We start from the raw sequence: 25,328 nt of genomic DNA, 5'->3' as shown, positions 1-25,328 counted from the left end.
AAAGTATGGGAGCACTTTACATTAACGCCTTCAAAGAACAGCGTTAGGTGCAAAATGTGCAGAGCTGATCTCGCGTGGCACGGAAGCACAACATCGCTGAATGAGCACCTGAAGAGGAAGCACGTTGGAGTGTCTGATTATAATTTCAAAGTAAATTCTGTATTAAAATTACTAAATAAGCAAATCCGTTACAGTCCATGAAACAGGAAGTATAAGGATGAGGAAAAAACAGTTTAAATCGGGAAGCTGTGCACATTTGCGCAGTCCTGCCGCTCAGGCTGCACAAATGTGCGCAGCTTCCCGATTATTGTCAGCACATGACAGCATTACCCAATGTTCATTTGTTTTTCATTACAGTTATTTAAACTGTTCACCATCTTAAAATTCAAGACTTCAATAGGATTTTGTTTGACAAAACAATATAAAGAAATGGTGGTTGCACTATATAAAAAAAGATTTTGTGATTTTATTTTCTTTACATTAATTCAGCTGCTACAAAATTTTTATTTTTTTTTGTACTCAATGTAGCATACATTTAATTTTTTCATGAGTTGGAAACAACTTTTGAACAAAGACAGTTTGGTTAATTAAATAAAATGCTGGAAATCAAATTTTGCTTTTTTTCCTTTTTATCCGATTAATAATCGATTAATTGAAAAAATAATCGATAGATTAATCGATTATCAAAATAATCATTAGTTGCAGCCCTACACACAACACATACACCTCAGGACTGTGCACCTTACACACAACACATACACCTCAGGACTGTGCACCTTACACACAGCACATACACCTCAGGACTGTGCACCTTACACACAGCACATACACCTCAGGACTGTGCACCTTACACACAGCACATACACCTCAGGACTGTGCACCTTACACACAGCACATACACCTCAGGACTGTGCACCTTACACACAGCACATATACCTCAGGACTGTGCACCTTACACACAACACATACACCTCAGGACTGTGTACCTTACACACAGCACATACACCTCAGGACTGTGCACCTTACACACAGCACATACACCTCAGGACTGTGCACCTTACACACAACACATACACCTCAAGTCTGTGCACCTTACACACAGCACATACACCTCAGGACTGTGCATCTTACACACAGCACATACACCTCAGGACTGTGCACCTTACACACAGCACATACACCTCAGGACTGTGCACCTTACACACAGCACATACACCTCAGGACTGTGCACCTTACACACAGCACATACACCTCAGGACTGTGCACCTTACACACAACACATACACCTCAGGACTGTGTACCTTACACACAGCACATACACCTCAGGACTGTGCACCTTACACACAGCACATACACCTCAGGACTGTGCACCTTACACACAGCACATACACCTCAGGACTGTGCACCTTACACACAACACATACACCTCAGGACTGTGTACCTTACACACAGCACATACACCTCAGGACTGTGCACCTTACACACAGCACATACACCTCAGGACTGTGCACCTTACACACAGCACATACACCTCAGGACTGTGCACCTTACACACAACACATACACCTCAAGTCTGTGCACCTTACCTTGCAATACTTCATAATGTGTAATATTTTATCTTATAATGTGACTCTCTCGTGCAATAATTTATAATTTGACTGTCTCTGCGAAATACTTATGTGCAATACCTCACTCCATAATGTGTAACACAACACATACACCTCAGACTGTGCACCTTACACCCCCCCCCTTTTTTCTTTTTTTCTTCCCCCCCCCTCTCTCTCTCTCTCTACACGCTGTTTGCACTGTTATTGGAGATGCTTTAATCTTATTGTACACGTGTATAGTGACAATAAAGGCATTCTATTCTTTTAAAAATAACCTTCATTAAGCTTCATTAAGTCGCATTCTCTGTCTCCCTCTAGCGGTTGTATTAGTGCACTGCAGCAGTAATTTCGAGAAGCCGGAAGTGGGCTGGCGTAGCAGCTACATATCCGGAAGTAAACAAACGTGTCTGTGTCGTTGATTTGTGTTCATACTATGATTTTTTTTTCTTGTAACCTTTACTAGCTGGTAAGTTGGTTTCAGCTTAAAGTCGTCGACTTTGTTCTAGGACAATTAATTAAAAATAATTTTGTACAAATGAGTATCATTGAATTTATAAAGTGCAAACTTTATTTCTGATATTTAATTTCTTTGTTCAGATGCTTTTTACTAGATTGTTGCTTTACATTCGAGTTTCTGTACTCGATCATGTTTGAGTCCATGTTAATGCTTGAATTCTGATTGAAATTGTGATACTGGGTTATTTATTGTGTGTTGTGGAGGTGTGTGGAAAACGATGCCCCGTTCCTGCTCACATTGTGGCTCAGACAGTGTGGTGGAGGATGAGCTGTACAGTCAGACTCAGTGGGTGTGTCAGGATTGTGGCTCCGTCATCTCAGAGGGGACTCTGACCACCATACTGAGTGAAGAACAACACTCTACAGGTCAGACATCAGCTGTCTATCTGAAAAGATAAAGGTGGAAGAAACTGACTTTTTGTTGCTGAGTGTTTGTCAAGTCAACTTTATTGTCAAATATGCTATACATGCTCGACATACAGCACAGATGAAATATCAGTCCTCTCTGACCCACGGTGCAAACAGGCAATGCAATAAATAAAAATAGAATAATTGAAAAAAACCAAACAATATAAACAGTATAAACACTCTAGATCATCTCATCTCATTATCTCTAGCCACTTTATCCTTCTACAGGGTCGCAGGCAAGCTGGAGCCTATCCCAGCTGACTACGGGCGAAAGGCGGGGTACACCCTGGACAAGTCGCCAGGTCATCACAGGGCTGACACATAGACACAGACACCCATTCACACTCACATTCACACCTACGGTCAATTTTGAGTCACCAGTTAACCTAACCTGCATGTCTTTGGACTGTGGGGGAAACCGGAGCACCCGGAGGAAACCCACGCGGACACGGGGAGAACATGCAAACTCCACACAGAAAGACCCTCGCCGGCCCCGGGGCTCGAACCCAGGACCTTCTTGCTGTGAGGCGACAGCGCTAACCACTACACCACCGTGCCGCCCCACTCTAGATCAGTGATTCTCAAACTGTGGTGCGTACCACTAGTGGTACACGGGCTCCATTCTAGTGGTATGCCAAAGAATCACTTAAAGGGATAGTTCGGGATTTTTGACATGAATCTGTATGGCATCCCCATCAATAGTGTCGTGCAAACACACTGACTTACCCCTGACAGCATCCTGTGAGTCCAGTTCTTGTCCAGTTTTGGTCCAGACGAAAGTAGTCCGGCAAGTTTGTTGGGGTCACGAAAGTAAAACATTTTTTGTCTCAAAACAGTATGTGTTCAAAAGAGTGATATATTTGCATCACAAAACCGTTGTCAAATAAAAAGTCAGACCTCGAAATCGCTTGGCACTATTTTCTCTCCCTTCTTATCACTGCGCGCTGCTGCCAGGTGACAGCCACGGCTGTTTCATTCATTGTTTACTAGTGATGACTATTTTCAGCCACAGCACAGGCAAAGCACCGCTGCAGGCGCAAAGACACCGCGCAGCGCCTGAAAACCCGTTTTCAGGCGCTGCGCGGTGTCTTTGCGCCTGCAGCGGTGCTTTGCCTGTGCTGTGGCTGAAAATAGTTCCAGATATAAATTGGTCTAGTAAATCCCTTCGTGTTAATTTGCATTGATATGTGTACTCGATGTGAATGTACAAGTCATGAGAAATAATTATAAAAAATCTTCCGAAAGAGCCGGCTCCTTATAGTAAGAAGAGCCGAAATTCCCATCACTAGTAAACAATAAATGAAACAGCCGTGGCTGTCACCTGGCGGCAGCGCGCAGTGATAAGAAGGGAGAGAAAATAGTGCCAAGCGATTTCAAGGTCTGACTTTTTATTTGACAACGGTTTTGTGATGCAAATATATCACTCTTTTGAACACATACTGTTTTGAGACAAAAAACGTTTTACTTTTGTGACCCCAACAAACTTGCCGGACTACTTTCGTCTGGACCAAAACTGGACAAGAACTGGACTCACAGGATGCTGTCAGGGGTAAGTCAGTGTGTTTGCACGACACTATTGATGGGGATGCCATACAGATTCATGTCAAAAATCCCGAACTATCCCTTTAATTAAATATAAATAAATTTTAAGAAATAAAATAAAACGTGAAATACTATCCATAATATCCGAATGGATGAAAATATCAACCGATGACAAGAAAATGAAAGGAGATACAAATTAAGTTAATAATTTTAAAAGGTTTGCAAGTGCTTCTGGGTAGCCATACGTAGCATACGTACGCATTCCCGCCGGTTCCGCTGACAGACAGTTATCCGCCATTGGTAGACTAGGCTGTGATGGGAAAAGGTGGAGGTGGCTTTGCTAATTATGACGAGTATGACAAAATTACTGTCGTGGCTTAAATCCGCGAATGGGAGCGTGGATCAGGAGAGAGGGAGAACTGAAGAGGACGTGTGTGAGCCGAGCGCAGATGCTAACGACAGTGGCAAAACCAGCCCCAGAACTGCTAGCAAACGGCAGAAACCAGTGAGGAGGATGTATGACGAAAAATACATAAAACTGGGATTCATTTGGAGCGGGACAGAGGAGCTGCCCAGGCCGCAGTGTGTTGTATGCGGAGACATTCTGAGCAATGAGTCCATGAAACCATCGCATCTCAAACAGCGTCTTACAACCAAACACACAGCACTAAAGGACAAACCAGTGGATTTTTTTTTTTTACGAAAACGTGATGAACTGAAGCAGGCCAAGTCCACCATTCTGTCCTATGGTACACCTGTAGCCAAAGCACAGGAAGCTTCATATCGTGCCAGCCTCCTGATCGCCAGAGCCGGTAAGCCGCACACAATCGGGGAACTGCTGTGTTTGCCATTAGCCAAAGAGATGACACGTATCATGTGTGGAGAGAAAGCTGCCAGAGAGTTAAACTTGGTGCCGCTTTCAAATGACACCGTGTCAAGGAGAATAAACGACATGGCTGACGATGTTAAAAAGACACTGATTGAGCGCATTAAGAACAGTAGATAGTTTACCATACAGCTTGATGAGAATACAGATGTTGCAGATTTGGCCAATTTATTTGATTCATTATTTAAGGACAGTGTTTTATTTTCCTATATTTAAACACAGTGTTACTGTTCAAAGTACTGTGTGTAATGTTACAGTGGCCAACAATATTAAATATACTTGTTAAATAAAACCTCCGCCTTGTTTTTAATGAATACTTAGGCCTACTACGCTACTGTATTTTAATGTTGGTCATTATGGTGGTACTTGGAGAGCCAAGTATTTTCTGAGGTGGTACTTGGTGAAAAAAGTTTGAGAACCACTGCTCTAGGTAGGAACTAGACAGACTAAACACTCAAACAATATAAACAGTATAAACACTCTAGATATGAACTAGACGTAGACTAAACACATATACACACACACACACACACACACACACGTTTGTGTCTTTCCATAGCTGTTATCTTGTTGCTCCTCTTGAATCTTTTTCTTCTTTTGGCTGCTCCCGAGTAGGGGTCGCCACAGTGGTACTTTTGTCTCCATTGCTCCTTGTCTTCCGCATCCTTCTCTACCACTTTCATGTCCTCTCTCACTACATCCTTGTATCTCCTCTTTGGCCTTCCTCGTTTTGGTATGCCTGGCAGCTCCATCCTCAACGTTCTCCTTCCTCTTCTCAGGATGTGCCCATACCCTCTCTTAGCTTAACTCCCAAGCTCTTGACATGCGCTGTCCCTCTGATGTGCTCGTTCCTTATCCCGTCCAACCTTGTCACTCCGATCACAAAAACTCTGCCGCCTCCTGTCTCTTTAAAGTGCATATTCTGGACCAATTTCGTGTGTTTTTTTTTTTATGAAAGTATGTCCCCGGCACGGTGGTGTAGTGGTTAGCGCTGTCGCCTCACAGCAAGAAGGTCCTGGGTTCGAGCCCCGGGTCCGGCGAGGGCCTTTCTGTGTGGAGTTTGCATGTTCTCCCCGTGTCCGCGTGGGTTTCCTCTGGGTGCTCCGGTTTCCCCCACAGTCCAAAGACATGCAGGTTAGGTTAACTGGTGACTCTAAATTGACCGTAGGTGTGAATGTGAGTGTGAATGGTTGTCTGTGTCTATGTGTCGGCCCTGTGATGACCTGGCGACTTGTCCAGGGTGTACCCCGCCTTTCGCCCGTAGTCAGCTGGGATAGGCTCCAGCTTGCCTGCGACCCTGTAGAAGGATAAAGCAGCTAGAGATAATGAGATGAGATGAGTATGTCCCTTTTACACACTCATCCAGAAGGGTAATTTTGCACAAGGCCATCTGTCTACAGCAAAAAATAATAAAATAACAAAACACGTCTGGAAAAATCCCAAGGGAGTCTGGAGCCAGATTTGTGACGTCACCTGCGGACGCACCAGCAGGCTGCGAGAGCTTTGCACGGTTTCAGTGCACAGCCTGTGTAGACCAAGCGCTTCCATTTCTCTCTCATTGTCCGGTCTTTTGGAAAACGATGAGTACTAATCCCGTCAAGATTGGTGTTGCTACACCCTCCTACGATACATCTGTTAACCATTTTAATAATTACACAATAGCATTGCATACATGTCAACCTTTGGTCAATCAAACCTGTATAACCAACCTCCAAAATCTGTATTTCCCTTATAAAATCCTTATAAGATGCAAATTAAAATAATTTAGCTAAAATTTGAATGATAATTAACAATGATATATCCAAGTTACTTTTTATTCAATATTAATAACAATAAACCTTCAGAATGAATACAAAGCTCCAATGTTTGACAAAAACACAAAGTGTCACTCTAATGTTCTGAATTGTACTCCATGACAGCTTTTTTAGCGCTCTGCACCAATACCTCACGAGGCTGCACGTCACAGCAAGTGTCTGTGTTGATCTTGCCGGAGTGCCCATTCAGAATCTTTTAAGTCGCTAGTGAAAGTCGCTCAGGTGGAAATATGCGTTTCAAACAAAATGTTACTTCCCGGTTGGCGGGATTCTCGCAATGCGGTGTGCACATGATCAAAAGTGGAACGAAGTCTCGCTACCACAAGATAATGCTCGATTTCATAAGACTCTTTACTGGCTGTTTGTGCTTTTCTGTGGTGTACAGTACGTTTGTAAATGTTATGCGCTCTTATCATTGTGGGAATTGATTATAGCTCTAAATAAATATTGAAGTTTTTTTTTAAGAATCCGTATAACTTTATTTGTACGCCCGTATACTACGTTTATTGAATCAAATCCGTATAGGTTGACATGTATGGCATTGAAGAAATTTACAGAAAACCACCAGGTCGTTTTCTCATAAACAAACCAGCGCTGACGTAGGATTCAGAGGGAGGCGTCCCGCACGTGACGTCACGAAAATCAGTGTTTGCCGGGAAATTCAAATGGCAAGTTTTTTCAGAGGCGGACCAATTCGCCTCAAATGGCTTGATTTCAACTGAATTTTTCTGGTATTGCGCAAGGCAAAAAAATTTGCAGAGAATGCAGAATGTTACAGATATTTGACCAAAGTTTAATATAAAATAGGAGAATTACATTGATCTTGCTCCTGAATTTACCCGTGATATGCACTTTAAGGGTACGGTCTCCAATCCATACATCACAGCTGGTCTCACTACTGTCTTATACATCTTACCTTTCACTTTTGCTGGGACTTTCCTATCACAAATGACTCCCGAAATCCTTCTCCAACTGCTCCACCCTGCCTGCACTCTCTTTCTCACCTCACTATCGCAGCCCCCATTTTCCTGCACAGTTGACCCCAGGTACTTGAATTCACCGACTTTCTTTGTTATTGCTCCTCTTGAATATTTACCAGAAATATTAAATCATCTTTTTTTTCTAATGAAATTTGACGAGACTTTTTACGTGCACCGTTCGAACCGTGTGAGATGAGTTTGTCTTCGGTGTTGATAATCATGCATCTGTGTGTCCCTCCACAGCTGTGCCTTATTACATCAGCACAGAGGTGACGAAGAAGCCATGTCCCAACCTGATCAAAGGTAACGCTTTCCCTTCTTATTGACTGTAATTAGGCTTTACAGTCATTTATATTGCTCTAAACCTCGAATACTTACTCCACTATGATTTACCAATCAGAATGAACTTTAAAGAACTGCAGTCATTTTTAAACTTGCTTTATTTCTTAATTAACGTGTTATTCAATTACGTTTTTGGTTTTAGTAACCTTATATCGTGACTTGTATTGGAGCTAATTGCAATTAAATATTATACTTAATGGTCTGTTTGGTTTTTAGCCATGTTGAATTTAGTTCGTTTGGTCCACGGCAGGCGTCGCTTATCCGCACGATCTTCACGAGACTTGTGCGAGACTTCGAAACGTGAAGTGTCAGCCAGGTGTCGGTGCCGCCATTTTGAAAACTGTTTTCCAAACGAAATGTTGCACAAAAACGAGTTTAAATGATTATTACTGGTTACTTTTTTCAAACTTTCCTGATTGCTATCAAAACACACAAAACTTCCGGCTTGATTACATCAGCATTCGAAAGAGGGCACGCGCGTCTTTTGACAACGTTAGCAGATGTCGGTCGCTTTGATTTCCGCTGTACGTTTTACTTCCGTCCTACGATGTCTCGCACAGGTCTCAACGAATCTCGTTTACGGCCGTTGCTTTGACATATGGACTGATATATATTACAGAGCATATTTCAAACACTCATAACTTGCTCTAGCAGTGACAAAATAGCGATCAAAAATGCATTCCTATATTTAATAAAATGCGAAATAGAATTTTGATGATAAATTTGCCTTCAGTTCTCCTTTAATTCTCTGATAGATCTCTGAATGGCATTTCAGATTAGACACTGCTGGAGAAGAAAGTGTAATGGTAGTTTCTCTAGCTACTGCCTGTCTATCTGGCCTGTGCTAACTCCCTCTTATTGTATTATTGTGTATAATAATTAGTGCTGTCAAAGTTAACGCGATAATAACGCGTTAACGCGATCTCAATTTAACGCGATTAAAAAAAATAGTGCCGTTAACGCAAATTCTAATTTGGCCCTGCGAGTCACCCGTAGTTCCTGCTGAGGCTTGTCGCACGCTGCGTTTAACTGTACCAACAGGTTTACCGTCCAAACGAGATCGCATGGGATTACCTTTCACAGGTGAGACTGGAAAAATACTTTTCAATACTGTTCCTTCAGTTTCCCAGCTCATCTCCACCGGGTAGGTGTAGAGTTATAAGCAGTGAGCATTAGATAATACAGTGCCACACTATGATGAACGTTTTTGAACGTTTTTATTTTTATGTTTTTTTTCTTCTTTTATGGCAAATACTTCTCTTCAAAAGAAACTAATGAAGAGTAAAATAAAACATTTTTTTATTTTCACAGTGATATGCACTTTATTTTTCATCCCTTGGTTTTCTCATCTAATATGGAAGTTATGGATGTCAGTGGCTGTGACAAGACGTGTTATGCTCTGCAATAAAAAAAACCCAAAAAACATTGGTACAAAGCAAGCCCATTCACTTTTTTATGCTGATAAGAGAATTACAATGGTTTTTCATGTGACAAAAATGTGCGATTTAAATTGCGATTAATCGCGAGTTAACTATGACAGTCGCGACATTAATCGCGATTAAATATTTTAATCGCTTGACAGCACTAATAATAATTGTGTACATGCAGGTCTGGGTCGCGTGCGCTCTCTGTGCCGTATCCTCAGGTTACCCAAAGAAATGGAGTCTGCGGTGGTGAGCTTGTACGAGCGTGCCTATCAACACCCCCACTTTCTGAATGGGAGACTGGTGAAGAAGGAGATGCTGGGGGGCTCCTGCGTGCTGTCTGTCTGCAGACAGAGCAACTGGCCTGTTGCTATGGGAACTATCAGCATGCTGTTAGACGCCGACCCAGCTTCTATAGGTGCCCTCTATCATGACCTGAATAAAGCCCTGAACATTGAAGGAACAGCAGCATGTAGCTTCACTGAGCTGCTGGAGAGCCACTGTCACGAGTGAGCATCATTTATTTATTTTATTTATTTATATAATATACATACATATGCACACACACCGATCAGCTGTAACATTAAAACCACTGAGAGGTGACGTGAATAACACTGATTATCTTATTACAGTGGCGTCTGTCAAGGGGTGGGATATATTAGACCAGGGGTCACCAAACTTTTTTTCTCTGGGGGCCACATTGTCGTTCCTGACTGTGATGGGGGGCCGGGGTCGGGTCAGTTATATAACATAGAATTGTGTGACCCAGACAAATATGACCACCAGCAGGCCTCATTTACCCCTTTTCCACCAAATCAGTTCCAGGGCTGGTTCGGGGCCGGTGCTGGTTCACAACTCGTTCAACTTGCGAGCCAGCTGAGAACCAGTTTGCTTTTCCATAGCTCGCGGTGCTAAGGGAAGCCACGTCATTACGTCGTTGTATACGTCATTACGTCGCTGTATACGTCGCTACGTTTGCATAAACCTTGGCGCGAATATCGAAGCAAAAACAACGCGGAAGAAGCAGCAGCAACAACAATAATAATGATAATGGATGACTTCGCGTTTGTACAGCTGCTGCTTCTCGTCGCTTAAAAATGGCGATCTTTCACGGTCTTGTTATTGTTGTCGGTCTTAACAACTCCGCCCCCCCGTTGACGTAAGCGGTTCTTTCCTCTGGCCCAGCAGAGAGTTGGTGCTAGCCTGGAACCGGTTTTTCTGGCCCCAGAGCCAGTTCTTTGTCAGTGGAAACAGAAAACCCGGTTCCAAACTAAGCACTGGCCCCGAACCAGCCCTGGAACTGCTTTGGTGGAAAAGGGGCAATTGTGTAGTAGAGATTACGAGCCTGGCACAGCCATCCCCACTACTATATCCCCACTACTATATCCACACTACTATATCAACACTTGATTCCTGGCACATATTTGTTTATCTTTACTAGTGGTTTACAAAAGTAGTAATCGAGTCTTCACACTTTGCTTTAATTTGAAATACCACAGATCTCATCTCATCTCATTATCTCAAGCCGCTTTATCCTGTTCTACAGGGTCGCAGGCAAGCTGGAGCCTATCCCAGCTGACTACGGGCGAAAGGCGGGGTACACCCTGGACAAGTCGCCAGGTCATCACAGGGCTGACACATAGACACAGACAACCATTCACACTCACATTCACACCTACGGTCAATTTAGAGTCACCAGTTAACCTAACCTGCATGTCTTTGGACTGTGGGGGAAACCGGAGCACCCGGAGGAAACCCACGCGGACACGGGGAGAACATGCAAACTCCGCACAGAAAGGCCCTCGCCGGCCACGGGGCTCGAACCCGGACCTTCTTGCTGTGAGGCGACAGCGCTAACCACTACACCACCGTGCCGCCCCAATACCACAGATATTCCATTTATTTATTTTCTAATAAAAATAACATCAAAGCTGTCAAGGTAAGAAACATCTGCCTAGTTGAGGTGATTGACACTGGCAAAGGTGAGTGAAAAATTATAAATTGTAGGTAGGCCTGTTGATATTATTAATATTAATAATAATTGTGTGCAGCACTTAATAAAGGTCAAATAACTAGGCCTATAAAATAAATACACTTAAAAAAACAGTGAAATTATAATATGAGCAATGGATCAACTAGCCAGCTCTTATGCCTATCCATTTGAGCATGTTCAGTAAACATTTTTTAGGTCAAGGTGAAAATGAAATGAGCAGTAGGCCATTTACAGGTCAAAACTAAAGCATAATACAGAATAACGGGAATCAAAATCAGTAGTATATGTAGGTGAGCTGGATTTGTAGTACTTCTCGTCGGGACACACCTCCTTGGCCACAGCAAGCATGCATACTTTAACAAAGTCCCCATCAGTAAACGGCTTTCCATGGGTAGCTAGTAGGTGAGCTACCTTATAGCTAGCTCGGACAGTAGCCTGGTTGATCTGGGTTTGGCGAAGGAATACATTCTGTTGTGCAGCCAGTCCGCATTTCATCCTCCGAATCCTGTCTTCTCTTGTTTGCCCTCGCAAACTAGCATACTCTTTGCGGCGGGTTTCGTAGTGACGACGCAGATTATATTCTTTGAAAACCGACACACTTTCTTTACATCCAAGACAAACTGCACGGTCCTTACACCGAATGAAAAAATAATCGGTGGTCCACTGTTCTTTAAAAACTCTGCACTCTGTCAGCTTTTCGCTGACTGCTCGCCATTTTGCTGTCCTGAACACTGACAGTTCTCTGCGCGTGCGCTGCCTGTCACTGCTTGATCGCGAGCATATGACGAAAATTCGGAAAATATGAATAGTTCATTTTATAACTAAATATCAATTTTAATTGATAAAATCAACAAAATACAAGATGCAGACATGTTATTATTTGCCAAAAAGCAATTTAAAAAAAAAAATAGGCCATGACCACTTTTGGGGATTGCCTCATAGGGCCGGTTCAAGTGGTGGGGGGGCAGAGGGGCTGGGGGGCCGGTCAAAGGGGGGTGGCGGGCCGTAGTTTGATGACCCCTGTATTAGACAGCAAGAGAACAGTCAGTTCTTGAAGTTGATGTGTTGGAAACAGGAAAAATGGGCAAGCATAAGGATCTGAGTGACTTTGACAAGGGCCAAATTGTCATGGCTAGATGAATGGGTCTCCAAAATGGTACATCTTGTGGGGTGTTCCTGGTATGCAGTGGTTAGTACCTACCAAAAGTGGTCCAAGGAAGGACAACCGGTGAACTGGTGACAGGGTCATAGGTGTCGAGGGCTCATTGATTTCTTCCACAGAAGAGCTACTGTAGCACAAACTGCTGAGAAAGTTAATGCTGACTAAAACAGAAAGGTGTCACTTGTGAAGACCAGTAGCTCCGGATTGCCATGATCAACACGCGTTCTATATTATGTGGCTACATGACAATATTATAAAATACTTTAGTAGCTTTCAAACAACACCAAAAGCTGCGGCAGTCAGGCACTTTAGCCAACCTCGACGTTCTGTTTCTGCTACGGATCTCGTCATGTTTCAGTCGATTCCCAGGAAGTCAGAAGTCCCCAGATCAGACACTGTTTATTCAATCAAAAATCTTTGGAAGAATTTGTACACTTATGGTAAACCTGTGATGCATTTTTTTAACAATATTTTTACATTAATTTGTGCAGATAAAAATGCACATTTGTTGCATTGTTTGATTCGGAAATTAAAAAAAGTAGTATTCTCAGTCATTTTTCTTCATGTAAATTTTGTTCAAAATATTCTGAGAGTCAAATGGTACTCGTGAAGCCGGTATTGCAAATCTAATCGTAACCGTTGTGTATTTTTACAGCCCTAATATGCATTATATAACATATACTTGTTTCCTGAAGGGAGTGCTCTGCTAAAGTACAGAAAGAAAAGTACGGTTATACAGTAATAAGTTATCCAGAAGTATGCGGTTTTATGGAGTGCGAGTTTAAATTGAAGCAGCTGATTGGTTAATTTTCTTAGCAGTCCATCATTTGTGTTACAGTAAGAACTTAATCACAGTTTAACCTGAAATAATGTATGAAGTTTACAAAACCTAACAGGGTAGTCACACTAGAGGCGGAATGCCGTCGGAATGAAAATTCTTCGTATGTTCCAGGATATTCAAAGTGCATTCTAAACATTCTGAGTGCATTCCAAACATTCGGGCCCATTCTTGTGGCCGGCCCGAATGTTTTGCTCATGCTCAAAACATTTGAGGTGCATTCAAAGAGGAGAAATATCGAACGGCATTCGAAGTCTGTTCTGACTGCATTCTAAATATTCTTACAGCATTCGAAACATTCTGATGACGTTCGAGGGGAAAAATCGAAATGGCAAGCCACTTCAAATCCTGCCAGAATGTCTCGAATGAGCCGGAATGCTGTTGGAATGAAAATTCTTCGTATATTCCGGGATATTCGAAGTACATTCTAAGTATTCGAGCTGCATTCTCTTTGATTCTTAGACGTTCGAAACACATTCGGCGGCTATTCTGGGAGCGTTCTGACTGCATTTGAGGTGAGTTCATACAGCATTCGAGGTACCTTCCGACCAGACTTTGGGTGGTATTCGGGCAGCAATCGAACCACATTCGAAGTGCATTCTTAATATTCTTACTGCATTCTGGGTATTCCTACTGTGTTCCAACTACATTTGAACTGCATTCGAAAGCTAATACACCCGGAATGTGCAAGAATCATTCGAAGCGCATTCTAAGTATTCAAACGGCATTCTTACAAAGCTGTAAGAATGTTGGTCAGTTTTGCTACGTTCACACTGCAAGGCTTAATGCTCAATTCCGATTTTTTTGTGAAATCCGATTTTTTTGTGAGGTCGTTCACATTAACAAATATATGCGACTTGTATGTGATCCTCAGTATGAACGAAAAGCGACCTAAAAATGTTCCGCATGCGCATTGCAGGATACGACGACATCACACGCAGTGAGCATGGCCAGTGTTTACGGAAGTAAAACCGCCCGGTTGCGGTATGACCCATCCAATCTAGCTTGAATAGCTGCATCCCCCCAAATGGAAATCAGCTCCCTAACCTCTGCGTCCTTCCATTGAGAAGATTCAGAACCTTCACAGCCCGAAGCGTCCCTCGCATTGATGTCATGCGCAGGGGTGCAGATACGTTTTTTGAACTGGGGGGGACAAAGCTGCCAGCAAACCAACCCCAACCCCGATATGCCTGTCAAACTTGTTGTGGGTTACCATAGCAACCAAGCTCGAGGTCGCAGCCTGTGCAGTCTGCGCAGCTCAACCAACCAAATATCAGTCTGTTTTGTTTTATGTGAGTTGTTGCAACCATGTATACACTGCCGTGCACCTCAATAAACCGAATGGTAATTAGTCTTTTGATTTTTCCGTGAGGTTTGCCTTATGCAAAGTGGGGGGGACCGAACGAAGTGAATTTAAATCTGGGTGGGACGAGTCCCACCCTCTATCTGCGCCCGTGATTATGCGCCATGTTGTTGTAACTTTTTTTGAGAGACCCGCCACCTACTTCAGCGCAGAATAGTGACGTTTGTGGCTTGTTGATGACGTGTAAGTCGGATGAATGCGACCTGGCGGTTCAGACTGAAGTCGCATATGAAAAGAGCGGATAGGAATCGGAATTAGGACCACATATCCAAATGGCCTGGGTCGGATTTGAAAAAATCGGATCTGTGTCGTTCATATTGTCAATAAAAGATCGGATACAGGTCACATATGGGCGAAAAGATCGGATTTGAGTCACTTCAGCCTGCAGTGTGAACGTAGCCTTTGAAATTCCCGCCCGAATGTGGCACGAATTTTGAAAAGTTTTTTTTCATTCCGGCTGGTTCTGCTTGATTCCTGCTAATTCCGAATAAGTGTGACGGGGGCCTAAAGAAGTACTACACAACGCACAGAGAGAGTAATAAAACTTTCTTTATAAAGAATATTTTCATGCATTTCCAAATGAAAGTTAATTTTAATTAATTAATGGAAGTAAAGTGTGTGTCTGTGTGTTAGGTATAAGCTGGGTCCCAGGGATGTGCCTGATATCTATGTGGAGTCAGTAGAGCGGTTGGTGCAGCGGAGCACTGCTTTGTTGGAACTAGCTGCTGATGTGTGGTTAGTGACCGGGCGCCAACCACTTCCCCTCCTCACTGCGTGCGTGTATGTAGCCTGGCAGTCTCTCAAACCCATGGTGAGTTTATATTTATATACACACACACAGCTTCTAAGACAGTACTCTTTAAAAAAAAAAAAAAAAAGACACCCCTTCTTATTTGTTCAGAAGACAGTTATCCTTATGAACTTTCCAAGTAGAAGTTATCAGAACAAACTTTGTTTTGCTGCCCAAAAAGTGCTGCCTTCCCCCGCAGAAACTTCCATCTAAATTAATCACAGTGCGAGGGATTAAACTTGGAAGTAATGCTTATTGTATGCTGGTAAATTAGTCGTATGATTTGTAACCCTCATTTATCAAGCTGAATATGAACAAAGTTACTCATAAATCATTCACAGGAGCATTTCTATAAGATGCAGTTTGTACACACCTAATTCAATGTTTTGTTTTTTCTTTATTTGTATTAATTAAGACACTTCATGTCTTAAAGTAATGCTGGATGTCGTTTCTTTCCTTAGTTGAGCGGTTCTTGACATCTCATCACATTATCTCTAGCCGCTTTATCCTGTCCTACAGGGTCGCAGGCAAGCTGGAGCCTATCCCAGCTGACTATGGGTGAAAGGCGGGGCACACCCTCGACAAGTCGCCAGGTCATCACAGGGCTGACGCATACCCCTTTTCCACCAAATCAGTTCCAGGGCTGGTTCGGGGCTGGTGCTGGTTCACAACTCGTTCAACTTGCGAGCCAGCTGAGAACCAGTTTGCTTTTCCATAGCTCGCAGTGCTAAGGGAAGTCACGTCAGTTACGTCGCTGTATACGTCAGTTACGTCGCTACGTTTGCATAAACCTTGGCGCGAATATCGAAGCAAAAACAACACGGAAGAAGCAGCAGCAACAATAATAATAATGATAATAATGGATGACTTCACATTTGTACAGCTGCTGCTTCTCGTCGCTTAAAAATGGCGATCTTCCGCGGTCTTGTTGTTGGTCTTAACAACTCCGCCCCCCCGCTGATGTAAGCGGTTCTTTCCTCTGGCCCAGCAGAGAGTTGGTGCTAGCCTGGAACCGGTTTTTCTGCTCCCAGAGCCAGTTCTTTGTCAGTGGAAACAGAAAACCCGGTTCCAAACTAAGCACTGGCCCCAAACCAGCCCTGGAACAACTTTGGTGGAAAAGGGGCAGCACAGACACAGACAACCATTCACATTCACACCTACGGTCAATTTAGAGTCGCCAGTTAACCTAACCTGCATGTCTTTGGACTGTGGGGGAAACCGGAGCACCCGGAGGAAACCCACGTGGACACGGGGAGAACATGCAAACTCCGCACAGAAAGGCCCTCGCCGGCCCCGGGGCTCGAACCCAGACCTTCTTGCTGTGAGGCGACAGCGCTAACCACTACACCACTGTCCCACCTGGTTCTTGACATAATATGGATTACTACAGTTGTGGAATAATAATAAGTTCAACTTATATAGCGCCTTTCAAGAAACCCAAGGACGCTTTACAATTATAGACAAAGAAAAAAATAATAACAATAAAAAATAATAAATAAATAAATAAATAAATAAAAAATCCACCAAGTAGGAGTCAGGATGTAATTCCAGTGGTGTAGCAGCCACAGTCCCACCAAAAGGCGCATGAAAACGAGTCCCACATCTCCAGCACAGCCGCCGTGACGCCGTCAGCCACATCACTCAAACACCACGCCGTGGATCCACAAAGCGAGCACAGAAGCTCCGCCACGCAGAGCGCTGGTGTGTCTCAAACCGCCTGCACAGCCGCCGCGACGCCACCGAGCAACATCGCTCGGAACATCACGCCAAGCATTAAAGCGCAGAGCGCTGGACAACCACGAACGTTAAATGAGCAGCGAGCTCACTGCAGTCCACAGCTGGGAGCGCAGGCATCACCCACAGCGAACCAAGGCCTAGAGGGAACCAACGCCCAAAACTGGGTCCGGAGCTACACCACAACCGGTGGACAAAACACTCAAACATCAAACTACACAAACACACAGAAAAAAATTAATAAATAAAATGAAAATATAAAAAGAAAGAAAATTTAAAAAAAAAAAAAGCTCTGGAATAGAGCTATTTAGTGTATTTTTATTATTTACTATTTGATCTCAAACGCATTAAAAAGGCAAGAAACTCGTCCACTAATTACCTTTTGACGAGGCACAGCTGTTAATTGAAAAGCATTCCAGGTGACGACCTCATGAAGCTGGTTAAGATAATGCCAGTAGTGTGCAAAGCGTCATCAAGGTAAACATTGGATATTTTGAAGAATCTAAAATATGAACTATATTTTGGTTTTGTTTTTAAACCACAATTCATGTTATTTCATAGTTTTGATGTCTTCAGTATTGTTCTATCATGTAGAAAAACCTATGAATGAGTAGGGGTATACAAACTTTTGACTGGTACAGTGTATATATGTAATGAGACTGGCTCATGTAAGTCAGTTGATTGTCCTGAGATATTGCAATTTTAATACAGAGACTAGATGCAGATTATCTATCCAAGTTTACATAATTTGGTTTTCAATTTCATGCATGAATTAACGATTTGGGTGGTGCAGTGGTTAGCACTGTTGCCTCACAGCAAGAAGGTTCTGGGTTTGAACCTCACGGCTGACGGGGCCTTTCTGTGTGGAGTTTGTACGTTCTCCCTGCACCTGTGTGGGTTTCCTTTGGGTGCTCCGGTTTCCTCCCACAGCCCGAAGACATGGTTTAGGTTAACTGGCTACTCTAAATTGCCTATAAACCCTTTTCACTCACGTGACCTTCGTAAACGCGACCGCCATTTTGGACATGAAGAAATAACGGTTTATGGCACAGACCCTTTCGGTTCTCGCTCATCTAGCTGCTACAATGACTGCTTAGACTGCAACAATAATACCTAACACACATTTAAGTATCCGTCGTAAAGACGTGAAACTCGTCGAGTGACGAGTGTGTTCATTGATGAGCTAACACAATCTAAAAGTAGACATACCATCACACTGCCCTGGCGCTGTGTACAGTTTACCTTCTATGGTTTGTGCACTCGCTATTTGCCATTACTTTCTCCAACCCAGTGTTCGAACTATGCCGATATTTTCGGGGGGTCCCTTTTTTTCCCTTGGGGGAGGGGGAAGCTTGCGCTTGTCTCGGAGCGCGGATCTCCAAACACATGAGAAGCCTATCTTACGCACATATCACGCGGACTCCACACACGCATCGCGTCTGAAGTCATAACTCATCAGGGGAAATCGTGTCCGCATTGGCATGTTCAAAAAACAACCTCGCGTCAACAATGATACCACACGCAAGAAAAAAAAAAAACAGTCAGGCTACTCAACACATCTGATCCACAGCAGCACCAAAGCATCACTGGAAATCATGTCAACAACCAATCTTCCATTTCAACACGCGTCAGCAAACAAATGGCACCACAAACATGAACGAATCGGTCAGGGTACCGATTCCAAACCCACAGCAGACGAATAATTAAATGCATCTTACCTTAAAGCAGAATCGACCACAAAGGAAGTCTGTTGGCACACTTCCTTTCTACTAGTTTGTGTCCCCAACCTGGCAGCAGAAGTCGTTGTCATATCGGTTTATTTTATCTTTGATGTAAACACAACACTTCGGATATGCAAATGCTTCCCGTTACACACGATTGCTATGTCAATAAACATCATTTTGCCAATATTTTAGAGACCATCCATCTTCTCCGTCGGTCAGCATCTGTCGGGATCCGACAAAATGATAAATCTTGCCTTGTGTGTTGATGGTTACTACATCCAGGTGCACAACAATATAATGGCATGATGGAAGTCTTGCTGAAAGTAAAAACTTTCTTTGATGGCTATATTCCTTTCGATAATTCGCCGTCGTTCCTCATTGTTGGCTGTGGTAGACTACTGGTAGTTCATGTCCAAAATGGCGGCCGCGTTTGTCGTGACGTCACGTGGGAAGGGTCTATAGGTGTGAATGGTTGTTCGCCCTGCGATACATTAGTGACCTACCTAGGGTGTGCCCCACCTCTCGCCCAAAGTCAGCTGGGATTGGCTCCAGCTTTCCCTGCAACCTTGATGTATAATGGATGGAATTAATGCTTTGAAAGCACACAAGCCACACAAATCCATAAATTAAGACCAACTAGACTAGCCATTCAATTAAGATTCTCAGTTTCCCTTTCTTTCTCTCCTCCCCCTCCTTTTGTTTTTATATTTAATCTCTCTCTCTCTTTCCATGTGTGCGCCAGGCCCGAATGAAGTACACACTGAATAAGTTCTGTGAGCTAGCAAGGCTGCCGAAGTCGAAGCAGTCGAGCATGACGCGGCGGGACACGGTGCTGCGGCGTGTCCGTGAGCTCAGGGAGGCGCTGTGTAAGCTGGGCCGTGTCCTGCCCTGGCTCGGAGGCAGCACCGTTGAGCCGAGCTCCGTCTGCACGCTGGTCGATGATATACTCTCATACCGCAGAACTCTGATGCTGCAGGCCATGAGGAGCTATGAGCTTGAAGAGGATGCTGAGGAACAGAGTGCAGCCTCCTCTGAAAAGGAGCACTGGAGTAAAAGGCACCTTTTCCTGCCTCCTTCAGCAAGAAATGCAAAGCGTCCAAGACCCAACTCGCCAGAGCCAGACGTCTCCAGAGACGACGATATATCGGACACGGAGATAGAATCATACATTCGGTCACCAGAGGAGGTGAAAAACTATCTGGAGGTGCAGAAGAAACTGATGGAGGGCAAGAAGTCTAAGGAGGAAGTGAACACTAATTAAACTAGATTTTACTTTTCTTTTATTTAAGCTCTTTTCTTGTTCACAGAGGACATCTGCAGTATGCACTTTATACTAGCTTTATTAAATTCCCTTTAGTGCGCATTATTGAGCATGAGGGATATGGTTGGTCTTTTTTTGTCCTGCTGTTTTTGCAGTAACTGTTTGGAGTCTAGACAAAGGTAAGAGAATCATGGACAGCCTGCCTTTAAGTCCATATGTGGAAATATAGTTAGTTTTTTGTTTCTTTTTTATCAGACATCTAGTTTTTGGGTTTGTTTACCTGACATGTTTTGACGTACGACTGTCGTCTTCCTCAGAGTGTCACCGGATGTTATTGGTGACGCATCTTTTATCAGCTGATGATTCCAAAGGCGTGGCCTTCCTGTCTGGATTGACAGGTCGGTCACGCCTTCTACTGTCAGTTCGTCCCCTGCAAGATGGCACTCCAGGTATGGGAGAGCATGTATGCTCCCTCATCTCGGTTGATGGTCCTCGGGCTTCGCTTACGGATCTCTATGGCCTCCCTGATCCAGCGCTGATGTTTATTATCTTCTGTGCAGATGACTCTGGCATTCCCCCAGTCCATAATATTCAGGATGATCAGGGAGGCCATAGAGATCCGTAAGCGAAGCCTGAGGACCATCAACCGAGATGGAGCATACATGCTCTCCCATACCTGGAGTGCCATCTTGCAGGGGACGAACTGACAGTAGAAGGCGTGACCGACCTGTCAATCCAGACAGGAAGGCCACGCCTTCGGAATCATCAGCTGATAAAAGATGCGTCACCAATAACATCCGGTGACACTCTGAGGAAGACGACAGTCGTACGTCGAAACATGTCAGGTAAACAAACCCAAAAACTAGATGTCTGATAAAAAAGAAACAAAAAACTAACTATATTTAATATAAGACATAATGAACGTAATCGAAAGGCCATATGTGGAAAGTTCTAACTGGATGTAGACATTAGACAGGGTGGGGGTTTGGGGGGTTTTTTGGACGAAGTTGGGACAGTATGTTGAAATATTAAAACTGAAAACAATGCTAACCTGTATTGCACTTGAAACAATACAATAGTACATTATTTGATGTTTTACCTCATTCATTTTGTTTTGGGGGGGAATTCAGTTCTGATTCTTGCAACACGTTTCAAAAAAGGTTGGGAGAGTAAAGCATTTACCACTTTAATGTTGCCATTCCTTCTCACAACACTTAAAAGATGCGTAGGGACTGAATACACCGAGTGATGGAGCATTTCAGGTGTCAAGGTGTGCAACAGTCATCGTTGTCACTTCTTTTGTTCCAAAACTCACCACACATTCTCTGTTGGGGACAAAGGGGACAGGCACCCACTTCTTCCACAGCCACACCTTTGTAACGTGTGCAGAATGTGATTTTGTAAATAACTTGAGATTTATTTCCTCTTGTTTCGTCATTCAAGATGTCTGCTGAATAAGTGTGTGTTGCTGCAGATCATCAAGTATAATAGACGCAGTAGATAAATTACATCACAGCTTATGGAACAGTGCATTGCGGGAGGTCTTCAATATTTGCACACAAGTTCAACTTTCTACTAACGCCTTTACTTCCCCTTGGTTGCCATCTTAAAGGAACAGTCCACCGTACTTCCATAATGAAATATGCTCTTATCTGAATTGAGACGAGCTGCTCCGTACCTCTCCGAGCTTTGCGCGACCTCCCAGTCAGTCAGACGCGCTGTCACTCCTGTTAGCAATGTAGCTAGGCTCAGTATGGCCAATGGTATTTTTTCGGGCTGTAGTTAGATGCTACCAAACTCTTCCACATTTTTCCTGTTTACATAGGTTTATATGACCAGTGATATGAAACAAGTTCAGTTACACAAATTGAAACGTAGCGATTTTCTATGCTATGGAAAGTCCGCACTATAATGACAGGCGTACTAACACCTTCTGCGCGCTTCGGCAGCGCATTGATATCTGAGCTCCGTATCAATGCGCTGCCGAAGCGCACAGAAGGTGTTAGAACGCCTGTCATTATAGTGCGGACTTTCCATAGCATAGAAAATTGCTACGTTTCAATTTGTGTAACTGAACTTGTTTCATATCACTGGTCATATAAACCTATGTAAACAGGAAAAATGTGGAAGAGTTTGGTCGCATCTAACTACAGCCCGAAAAAATACCATTGGCTATACTGAGCCTAGCTATATTGCTAACAGGAGTGACAGCACGTCTGACTGCGTCTGACTGACTGGGAGGTTGCGCAAAGCTCGGAGAGGTACGGATCAGCTCATCTCAATTCAGGTAAGAGCATATTTCATTATGGAAGTACGGTGGACTGTTCCTTTAAGAACCGTACTATAAATTGAAGACATTTTTATATAGAAGACATTATTGTGCCCTGAAACATAAGTGAGGATAAAAAGTAGAAGTATGATCAGTATAGAATATGCTTTAGTTACATTGGTCTCACTGTCAATAGCGAAATTAATCCACTACTTTAAGTGTTTGTGTTGTAATTCTATTTTTTTTTTAAACTGAACTATGAATTGACAAATAATTTAGTGTGTTTTTCCAGGTTTTTTTTTTTTTTTTTTTTACTTTTTTAATTAAGAATGCCTGGATGCTGGGATTACAAAAGTGAAGAGAGAGGCTGTCACATTACAGTATGGTAAAATCCTTGTTGGGATCAGAGCTCAGAGTCAGCCATGATATGGCACCCCTGGAGCAGAGAGGGTTAAGAGCCTTGCTCAAGGGCCCAGCAGTGGCAGAACCCCCAGCCAAGCCAAGTCAATTTGTATAGCGCTTTTAACAATAAACATTGTCACAAAGCAGCTTTACAGAATTTGAATGACTTAAAATATGAGCTAATTTTATCACTAATCTATCCCCAATGAGCAAGCCTGTGGCGACGGTGGCAAGGAAAAACTCCCTCAGATGACATGAGGAAGAAACCTCGAGAGGAACCAGACTCAAAAGGGAACCCATCCTCATTTGGGCAACAACAGACAACATGACTATAACATTAACAATTGTAACTGTTCTCGTTGATGTTATAACTCTTCATTGATGGAAACTTGAGTGCAAAACTGTTCATGACAACCGCAGTTCTAAAGTTAGCAAGTCAACTGTAGTCCTCAGCCATAAAAGCATTACTGCAAGTGTCCAGAGCATCTTCCAAGTGTGACTTTCAACTGTCCACATGGGGCCGTCCTCCACAGGAGCGTTGCGATGAGACTCCGACCAGACATGGGGCATCAGGATGGATTGGGGGGGCCACAGGCTGACTCCTCCGTACAGCTACCCAGTATGACTCCTTCATGTTCGCAATGCTGCTCGGCTGCACTTAGATGGTATCGCTATTGTGCAATCTGCATAACTACTAATTTTTAGTAATGGTCCTGGTTACTACAGGAACTCGTCTTGAAATTGTGGAGTCCTCTTTCAAGTACCGCATAAGGCTTCGAACCAAAATCAAAACTTACTTTATATGTAGAATCTAAAAACATAAGTGATCTTGGTGTTTTAAGGAGGATGTTGGAGTTCTTGGATTTGTTTGATGGTGTAATTTAATGAGCCATCCAGCAAGAAACATTTTATGATTCACTAATTCAAACAGGGCGGCATGGTGGTGTAGTGGTTAGCGCTGTTGCCTCACAGCAAGAAGGTCCGGGTTCGAGCCCCGTGGCTGGCGAGGGCCTTTCTGTGTGGAGTTTGCATGTTCTCCCCGTGTCCGCGTGGGTTTCCTCTGGGTGCTCCGGTTTCCCCCACAGTCCAAAGACATGCAGGTTAGGTTGACTGGTGACTCTAAATTGATCGTAGGTGTGAATGTGAGTGTGAATGGTTGTCTGTGTCTATGTGTCAGCCCTGTGATGACCTGGCGACTTGTCCAGGGTGTACCCCGCCTTTTGCCCGTAGTCAGCTGGGATAGACTCCAGCTCGCCTGTAACCCTGTAGAACAGGATAAAGCGGTTTGAGATGAGATGAGACTAATTCAAACAGGTGACACTAAAATAATAACAATAATAATCCTCCCTGCTTTGTGTGAAGGAGTTAGTGGCTGACTGTGCTGTTTGTGCTGTCTCCTGCAGGAATGCAATATTACATCCTGCTCACTGACCTTGAGGATTTTCAGCTCTGTTCTAAACTATCCTCTCCAACAAAGCAGGATCCACCAAAACTCTACACAGAATACTGTTTTTGTTCATTTCCTAAATGGATGATGATCAGTTTTATGTCTGCAAATGATTTATTTAATGCAGTACCTGAAAATCCATGAACACTTTCAAAATCTCACAAACACAGTAGATTTCAGACAGCAGTAGCATTCCCTTACTTACTGTCTTCTAATCAATAATGGTTTTGTGAATGAAAAGCTCAGCTTCATTAGCTGACTTAAATGTGTTTGGATGCAAATTCATGTCAGAAATAGGATGAGGGTGTCAGAAGAAAGCTATCAGCTCCATCTGCGTAATCACGACACTGATTTGGTGAGTTTGCGGCTTGTGGTGGTTCTGTTTAGGTAAAAGGGATGTACACAATTGTTAAACATGTTTTAATTTGTATCACAGCACAACACTAGCCATCAGATGGATGAACTGCATCACCAATGCATCACTGTCTGCAGGGGAAGCGGTTGTACGGCCAGGTGTAGAGGTATGGCAAGCCAAAGATGGCACAATTTTCACGTTTTGTTAAGAAAATGACGTTAAATGTGGAGTTTGAAACCGTCAGGATACCATGTTTTACACTGGAATTATAAGCGGCGAAAAAACGACACTCTATATGCTCATGAAATGCCGTTTTTAATGCTGCCCGGTGTCGCCAAGGATACTGTTGTCTTAGGCATTAATGATCACCCCATCCTGTGGTTTTCACAGCCACAAAATTTGAACTGTTATCACCCAATCCTGAAAGAAGGAAGGCAGACCATACTAATTCACCACTGATCTCCTTTGCTG

The 25,328-nt window shown here is 43.4% G+C and overlaps 1 protein-coding gene across 2 annotated transcripts; it reads left to right on the top strand.

Moving 5' to 3' along the window:
* The first annotated feature begins 1,993 nt into the window (after positions 1-1,993).
* On the top strand, positions 1,994-20,696 carry brf2 (BRF2 RNA polymerase III transcription initiation factor subunit). Of its 2 annotated transcripts, XM_060909498.1 has the most exons (6): positions 1,994-2,073; positions 2,328-2,489; positions 7,997-8,056; positions 9,704-10,028; positions 15,509-15,686; positions 19,866-20,696. In XM_060909498.1, the coding sequence occupies exons 2-6, from the start codon at positions 2,342-2,344 to the stop codon at positions 20,382-20,384; spliced, it is 1,230 nt and encodes a 409-aa protein (XP_060765481.1). In that variant the 5' UTR covers positions 1,994-2,073; positions 2,328-2,341; the 3' UTR covers positions 20,385-20,696. The 2 variants fall into 2 exon arrangements, with proteins under 2 accessions (XP_060765481.1, XP_060765480.1); XM_060909497.1 differs by lacking the exons at positions 1,994-2,073; positions 2,328-2,489 and adding an exon at positions 4,126-4,885.
* The last annotated feature ends 4,632 nt before the right edge of the window (positions 20,697-25,328 follow it).

This window comes from Neoarius graeffei, chromosome 25, assembly GCF_027579695.1.
Source record: "Neoarius graeffei isolate fNeoGra1 chromosome 25, fNeoGra1.pri, whole genome shotgun sequence".
Lineage (NCBI taxonomy): Eukaryota > Metazoa > Chordata > Actinopteri > Siluriformes > Ariidae > Neoarius > Neoarius graeffei.
Note: the sequence above shows the minus strand (reverse complement) of the source record. Positions and strands in the feature narration are given on the sequence as shown.